Source organism: Bidens hawaiensis, unplaced genomic scaffold, assembly GCF_021521415.1.
Source record: "Bidens hawaiensis isolate Kalapana, Puna unplaced genomic scaffold, B.hawaiensis_p1.1 tig00042657_1, whole genome shotgun sequence".
Lineage (NCBI taxonomy): Eukaryota > Viridiplantae > Streptophyta > Magnoliopsida > Asterales > Asteraceae > Bidens > Bidens hawaiensis.
The window spans coordinates 14,166-22,917 of record NW_027505793.1 but is presented as its reverse complement, the minus strand read 5'-3'; the positions used below and the strand labels follow the sequence as shown (position 1 = coordinate 22,917).

At 32.8% G+C, this 8,752-nt stretch overlaps 1 protein-coding gene across 1 annotated transcript; it reads left to right on the top strand.

The window, feature by feature from the left end:
- Positions 1 to 376: 376 nt before the first annotated feature.
- LOC143615358 (uncharacterized) lies at positions 377 to 3,756 on the top strand. Its single transcript, XM_077088496.1, has 6 exons — positions 377 to 523; positions 750 to 823; positions 1,122 to 1,271; positions 1,344 to 1,629; positions 2,499 to 2,732; positions 3,487 to 3,756. Exons 1-6 carry the CDS (start codon positions 377 to 379, stop codon positions 3,754 to 3,756), a joined length of 1,161 nt encoding a protein of 386 aa, XP_076944611.1.
- Positions 3,757 to 8,752: the final 4,996 nt, after the last annotated feature.

Below are 8,752 nucleotides of genomic sequence, written 5' to 3'. Positions count from 1 at the left end.
ACTAGTGCAAGTTTTCAAAATTTGAAATTAAACCTGTAACATGAGTAAACTATAGGGCCCATGCGTGCAATTAAGTCTAAAATTAGATTTGAGGCCTTATTTGTATCCAAGAAAACAAAGATAGACGTTGCCATTGTTGGCCGTTGGAAGATTTGATCAATTGATCGTGGATACACCGGACGCCATCATCAATATCCAATCTTCCCATCATCCGATTTGCTTTACAATCGTCGTCCCCAATACACCCCCTTTTAACCGGAAAAAGGTGATAACTAATGCATATAACCTTGCTTTAATCTCATTGCTAATACAAAACTGATATGGTCCTGCTTTAGGGGAGAAAGGGGTTGATTTCCGGTAGCCGGGCAAAATGGGAATGGGGCCAATATATTACATATTCATTGCATTTCCGTGCACAATTGGGGCAATTGTTTTGGCGCTTCGTCACATTTATCGTCATCTTTTGAATTACACTGAACCTACGTACCAACGATTCATTGTCCGAATAATATTTATGGTTCCGGTGAGTCTTGTAATCCTTCAAACGCACAACAAACTAATATGTTTTATGGCCATACTATCCATTGTTCTTTTTTCACATTATGCTGAATTGTTGATGCAGGCTTTTAACATGATGTAATCAAAATAATTTATAAACAGTGCAACATCTTATTGTGCTTTGTCAAAAAGTCATGAATCACATCGACAGTTTTGCACGCACAATAAGTTTTATTTGTTCTTCTTCACAGGTCTATGCCTTGACATCTTTCCTGTCACTTGTATTCAACGAGGCCTCAATCTATTTTAATTCCGTTCGAGAAATGTGAGTATACAATACTTTACTTGTTACATTTAGTCATAATATATAGAACTTGTTTGAGCATAATTGACATCTATGAGATCAACTGTACATACATACATATATATATATATGGTGGTGGGTTCAAATTAGAGCCACCAAACATTTAGAAATAAATCCCTTTAAGTTACCACTGAGAGCCTGGGACGGTTTTGGGCTCCGAAGCAAAAACCGAAATTTTATTTTTTTGAGTTTTTGAAAACTGTTAAGGTTTGGTTTGGGTTAAATTCAGTTTTTACATTTGGGCTTGAAATTTTTTCAGATATGAAGCTTGGGTTATATACAATTTTCTATCACTCTGTCTGGAATGGGTGGGTGGGCCCGGTGCTGTGGTTTTAAGTCTCACCGGACGCGTTTTAAAGCCGAACTGGTGTTTGATGACATGCTGCTTCCCTTCAATTCCTCTAGACGGGTCAGCGAGTTCAGTTCTCAGTCTCATTATTTGTATTTTTTATTTAATATTATTATTAATATGATTATGCAGGCGTTTTATACGGAGATGCAAGCAAGGTTGTTTGCAGTTTGTGATTCTTAAACCTATCTTGGTGGCAGTTACATTAATTTTTTATGCTAGGGGGAAATACCAAGATGGAAACTTCAGTGCAAAAGAGTCGTATCTGTATATCACGGTTATATACACGATTTCATACTCTATGGCATTGTATGCATTGGCCGTGTTTTATGTAGCGTGTAGGGATTTGCTACAACCGTTTAATCCCGTTCCAAAATTCATCATCATCAAAAGTGTTGTGTTTTTGACGTATTGGCAGGTAACTAGCTTTTGTTTTATTTATTATTTTGGTTGACCGTAAACATACCTCTCTAACAAGTGGGACCTGGGCCTGTAAACGAGCCAGATGAACACAAACGGGGCATGTTCGTTTAAATTAATCAAATAAATGAGCAGCACGAACAATTCAACGGACCAGGCTTTCTTGTTAGTGTTCGTTTAGAGATGAACGTGTTTGTGTTTGCTTATGTTCGTTCGTTAATAATATAAATTATAGGTTTACGAACATAAACGAATTTAAATGAACGAACGTTCATGAACATAAATGAACGAACATAAACATTTAAAAGAATGAATGTAAACTAACTTACACAAACATAAATGAACGAACGAGAAATGTTTTTGCTAGCCTGTTTAACTTATGAACTAAAATTTTGTTCTTGTACATTCCTTTATTTATTTAAATAAACAAACGTAATTGAACGTTCACGTACATAAAAGAACATTTACGAGCGTAAGTAAACGAAGTTTAACTAAATAAACTAAAATTGTGTTAATGTTGGTTCGTTAATTAAATAAGCGAATGTAAACGAATGTTCACGAACAAGACATGTTCATTCGTTTAACTAAATATACTATAAATTTTCTTCATGTTCATTTGCTTATTACATACACAAACGTAAACGAACTTTCATGATCTTAAATGAACGGATGAGACGTGTATTTGTGTTGTTCTTTTAACTAAATGAACTAATAAGATTCTTAATGTTCGTTCGTTTATTATATATAAACATAGTAAACGAACTTCTCACCAAACGGTTCTTTAGTTACAGTTCTAGTAGGACCAGGTAAAGCTGAAATGCTTGAAAATTTTTTAGTCTTTTAAAATGATTATTCGTTATTTTCTAGGGTGTTTTGGTTTTCCTTGCTGCAAAATCTGGATATATAGAGAACACAGAGGAAGCTGCTGAATTTCAAAACTTTATAATTTGTTTTGAGATGCTTGTTGCAGCCTTGGGCCATCTATATGCTTTTCCATATAAAGAATACGCGGGTGCCAACATTGGTGCGTCTTGTGGATTTGGAGCCAGTCTTGCGCATGCTTTGATGTTGAACGACTTCTATGACGACACTGTTCACCAGGTCTGTTATGCGTTTTATTAATTTTGAATATTTAACGTGGCAAATTCGGCCCATTTTGAGCTGAGCCAACTAATTGTAAACCGTGAGCTCTGCTTGTGTTTTGTTTTTCAAGCTCAAGCAACGGCTCATTTATTATTTATTAACTTATTTATAATTATTTTTTATGTGTTTAACTTATAGTTTTCATATATAACATAATATATATTATGGGTTTGAATGTATTTAGAATTCCAAAAAATTTAAGAATTTCAAGAACTCATAACAATCAATCATTTTATCTATTTATTGATTTTATATATTTAATATTATTTGAGGGTAGTTTTGTCATTTATTATATGTAATTTTGTGATTAAATTTATGTAGTATCCAACACACATATACATAATAATGAAATTACATATAATAAATGACAAAACTACCCTCGGTAATATTATATATTAAAAAATAAATAAAATGATAATGCTAAAAGCTATTAAATTGTTTGGAAGTTCTGGAATGATCCTGATCTACATATTTTTTTAGTTATTTTTGTTGTAGTTCTGTATATAATAGTTATTGTTGTTTATATACATATTTAAAATATTAAATAAACAATATATAAAAACTAAAAACTCTTTTAGGCACTCAATCTCGATAAATGAAGCTCAGGCTCGTTTAAGCTAGGCTTGATTTGAGGCTTAGCGAGCCGATCTCGAGCAGACTCATTTACACCCCTAGTTTATGATAACAATCATCATCATCATTTTTGTTGTAGTTTGCTCCGGCTTACCATGATTACGTACTTTACAACCATAGTAACGACACAGGTGATGACAGTGCACGAAAGTACAGAACAAAAACCTTTGTCCCAACCGGTTATGAGATGGAAAACGTTAGAAAAAACAAACAAGCTAAAGATGGCCATTCACCCACAATTCGGAGCCCCAAAGGATCGGCAAACTCAGGTTCGACACGAGATGACCCCACACTCATTGACATGGACATAAAAGTGCCTCCTGCTCCTAAAGATAGTCGGGAGAAGTGATTTAAGATCATGATCCTGTGGTCATTAGTTTCCACGTGTCAAGCTGCCATTGGGCTATGCCTGTTTTCATGTAATCTGCTATTCATGCGATGCTACTAGGAGTTGTACATGTAGTGAATAGTGCTTGTGTCGATGCAAAGTTGTTTGTATTGTATAAGCTTGGATTTTTTATAGTGTAACGTTTTAACCACCTGTACAAGAAATTAATGATACTCGAGAGTTAAATCCATGTACGTGATCAAAGTATTTTAAACTAGTATTAGCACCCATGCTATGCTGGCGGAGATGGCAACTTTTGAGTACTCATAAATCGTAAACATAAATCATCTGTTTCATTTCTCCACTAAGTTACTACAACAATAAAAAGAAAATAAACATTCAAAAATATAAAACAAAATAAAAAACATAATTTAAAATAAAATACATCAGGACAAAGTAGCAACAACAACCTCCAGTAAGAGGGTCAACGAACTCGAAAGGCGTATATCTCAGGCCCCCAAAACCAATGGGAGATGCATGCCATGGCGCTTGGCTAAGACCACACGATATGAAGATAGATATACTCCAATGATTCATTTCGATCTCCACAAAGTAAATGCTGTTGATCTTATTCTGCTCTCCATCGGAAATTTATATGAAAAAAAAAAACTAATAAAACCTCAAGGAAAGAAAAGGAAGATGATAAAAACCGAAACACAGAATAGGAAAAAAAAAGTGTATTACATAAAATAAATAAATCTATCTTTGTGCAAAAGTAAGAAAACCAAATATGACTTTTTCATATAGTAAGAAACTAGACGGGTGTCTGCACGATATAGCAGGTGTTTGAACACAAACACTGTTAATCACGTAACAAATATGAGTGTTTATGGTTCGGTTAAAACCTTGAAATCGTTTAAACCGGTCATTGGGTTGACTTATTTTTTCTATTTCTTTTTTTACTTTCGGTTAGTTGGTCGGTTTCAAAGTTTTCAAAACGTAGTGAACGATTGTTCGCTGTTTATACTGAAAACCGGCATATGAAACCAGACTAGACTGTAAATGTTGAATGCATTTTAATGTTTTTTATTATTAATTATTAGATATGTTTTATTATATATATTAGATATAGTTAAAATGTAATTGAACATAATCTTTTTAATACACATAACTTGGCTATTACAACTTTAAATTAACCTAATTGCAGTATAATTCTTTTTGTAATTCTTGTTATTATTTCGCGTCGTAGGTCTTCCATTAATGTTTACCATTTATATAGCTAAAGCTATAATTCTTTATTATGATCCTCTCAAATATCATATTATGTTGGTGTTTACTTAAAACTAGTAATACAGTTAAATTAATAATTATTTTAAACTAAATTTATTATTAAAGTTTAAACTGTGAAACCAAACTGGAATCAGGCCATTGGTAACGATTCGGTTTCAACTTTCTGGTTCATTTTGGTTTTGGACAACAAAAAATCGGTATTAAAGGTTGGTCTCACAAGCTTAACTTAAAAACCATAAAAACCGACACTGAACAACCTTACCTGACATATTAATTTATTTTAATTGAAAAAAATTATAACAATATCATATCCAAATTAAAGAGAATAAAATGTCCGTTTTTATGGTACAATTTTTTTATAAAAATATTAACGTATGAAAATGTTATAGTCGTTTAAAAATCATGGATAAGAAGTTAGTTACTTAGTTTAAAAGTTAAATTAAAAACATAATATGGTTAAAAATAAGAGACAAAACTTGTAAGTTGAATGAATTGTGTTTAAAAGACAAGTTTACCCCTACTAATACATGTACATTATGCATTAGCATTTATAAAACTCTTAAAATCAAGTGTCTTGATTTGCCCTTGTTTGGTGTATTATATATAGTATAGATTATATTTTACAAATCTGAACGGTATAAATTATGTTTTACATATAGTTGGCTGGAATTTCTTTCACTCAGTTTTAGAATTAACGATCAGTGTCAACCTTGTTCATTACGACACCAGAACTAAAACAAAAAAAATCAATCAATTTCGTTTACGTTGGTTACGGTACTGGAACTAAATAGTCGCCGTTTGGTCAGTTTCTGTTACATTTATTAGCGTTCTATCAGTACTTGTTCATTAAGATATTGAAACTAAAAAAACAAGAATTTTTTTATGGATTAATACGGTGCCGTCACTTGGACCAATCGAGACTCAGCGGCACCAAAATCATCATTTAGTCATTGGATAAAGTGTTTCCAAGAAAATGGAGAGGTTGGATTATGTCTTTAACTTTAAGGGTGAGCGTACCGGGGCGACAAAATATTGGATTTGGGCGACAAGTGGACGTGAGCACTGCCTCCCCAAGCGATAAGTGAGGGGGCGACATGTATTTGTCACCTGGTGTGTAAATGGGGGTGCTGACGTGACAATCAGTTGTAGGTGGGAGAGACAACTTTCGGGCTACAACACCCCCCCGGGCTACATGTCGCCCTCCTTGGCCACGTGTCAAAAATCCTCTCCATTTTGTAGCTCATCCACTACACATAGCATAATAAAAGACGGAAGAATATCGGTACTTGTGAATGGTTCGTCTTCGCTGGAATTTTCTGTGTTCTAAGGGTCTACGTGAATAATATAATAGAAAAATGTATAATACAAAGAAGGGTGAAGTTAAAATACAAAGGGTGAAAAAAATGAGAAGTTTGATAACGATTTGTGACCATACAAAAAACCCCTTAAAATAAATTAAAAAAATAATGAAAAAAAAGTCATAACTCAAAATATAAATAAAAAACAAGAAATATTAAAAAACTAAAATGTTATAAATAAAAATAAAAAAAATTGACGAAAAGACACAATGACGAGATGAAAGACACAATGATGAAAATGAACAAAAGACACAATTATAACTAAAATAAGATACAATATATCGCGAAATATAACACAATGCCGAACAATAACACAATATTGAGTAATATAACACAACATAAAGAAAAAAAGACACAACGTCAAGGAAAAAAAATACAATCAATAACGAAAATAAATATAAAACGCAATGATAAACAAAAAGACACGACGACTTTTTTCACTTATCGTTGTGTTTTTTTATGATAACGAGAAAGACGGTGGAAACATTTTTGTGTTCTTACTTTTTTCATTTTTTTATTAAATTTTGAGTTATGCTTTATTTATTTATTTATTTTTAGAGGTTTTTTTATGTGACTACAAATCCTTCTCATATTTCCCATTTGTGTTCCCCTTTTTAAAGTAACTTGACCCATACAAAGAATATAACTAGTTTTATTACATTAGATCAGTTTGCTATATATTAACGTTATGGTCCATATTATAGAAAATAACATGCAAGTGACTCGCAGAATGTAACACCCCGGCTAAAGCGGAATACGCCCGAGTGTGACGTATAGATTGTCCAAAACACATGTGACACTATTAAGTGACAATATTATCATTAATTAATTTAAACATCAAGTACACAAGTTTGTAACAAGGAATATAAGGAAAATACAAGAACCATTAACAACTTGTCCATTTATTAATATAACCTAAGTTCTAGTGTTTTCTCTGTTTCATCCTCTAATAATTGTACCTGTAACGTATATATAAAATAAAGTCAACTAAATGAATAGTTGGTGAGTTAACACAAGTTTTGATATATGTAACGATTCCGACAAATCCAGGTATACCCTAGCCGGAATATACTATTTACGTGTTATTTAATACTGATTATATGAGTTATAGTACGTTTATACGAATATATATGGTTCACAGTATGAATCATACTCAATTATATAGTGAATCGTATTGGAATTACAATTAATCAATGATCGGTTATTGAAACCCGAACGAATCGGGAATTACATTATAGACGAAGTATATAATGTTTAGTGATGTTCACGAAGTATTAATGCTTCGGGATAAGTGAATTATAGCACAGAAAAAGGATTTCGATTTATTGGTACGTCGGTACGATAAACGAAACCTTTAACATCAAACCAAGCAAGAGATGATCAATCAAGCCGAAAAAGATGCGTAATTATTAATAATATGATGTTTTAATGTCATGGTTTAAGTTTTTTAAAGTTTTTAAGTCGGTTTTATGTAAATTTTATTTTGACCCGAAAAACGACCATTTTAATTTCGTTTCAAGCCGAATTACGAGTTTAAACGAGAAACGAACTGAGCCAGATTATCCACAACATTATCCGGATTGCGTAATCCGAATATGTGGCTTAGAATTGATGTGTGGGGCCCACCCCCATCCACCCTATGGACCGATCGGTCCTTATTATTATTATCATTCAATTCATTTTTTTTTTTAACACAATTCAACAACAAAACTCTCTCAAACTCTCTCAAATCTTCAAACCTCCATCCAATCCCTTGATCTTTAAACCAAGAATTGAAGGTATAAACATGGTTTTATGCTTAAATCTTGTTTCTAATTCTACAATATTGAGAAAAGGAGGTTTCCATGTGAAAGACGGGTGAAAACCCGAGATAAAACCGATTCTCGTATGATCAAGGGATGTATACAAGTTATACAAAGGATCTTGATCCAAGTAATGAGTTAAAAGTGTTTAGAATAAAATTTTACGGTTAAAATCTTGTTAAAATGAGTTTCCAAGTGAAAGATGGGTGAAAAACCGAGATGGAACCGACTCTTGCATGATCAAGAGATGTATACATGTTATACAAGGGATCTTGGTCCAAGAAATGAGTAAAAAGAGTCGGGAATGGATTTCTACGGTTAAAACCTTTGTTTTTACTTAAAAAACCGACACTTTGAAAGAAATGGTTTGATTATTGGTGTAACTTGCTTGGTATAGTGATATTGTGCTTGTAAGTGTTGTATCTAGCGGCTAGCAAAGGCTAGAAACCGAGATCCTTGCGATCTAAAGCTAGAAAACACAAAATAGTTCGGTTTTCGTGTGTTATGAAAAAATGGACAGATTTACGTGTGCTTAGAGTCGGGTCACGAAATTTCACAGAGATGATC

Bases quoted from the DNA above. Each gene is read 5' to 3' on its own strand.
- LOC143615358 (XM_077088496.1), top strand. From the start codon at position 377: ATGGGGCCAATATATTACATATTCATTGCATTTCCGTGCACAATTGGG. The intron at 1,272-1,343 runs GTCAGCGAGTTC...ATGATTATGCAG, and splicing joins CCTTCAATTCCTCTAGACGG to GCGTTTTATACGGAGATGCA. The intron at 1,630-2,498 runs GTAACTAGCTTT...GTTATTTTCTAG, and splicing joins TGTTTTTGACGTATTGGCAG to GGTGTTTTGGTTTTCCTTGC.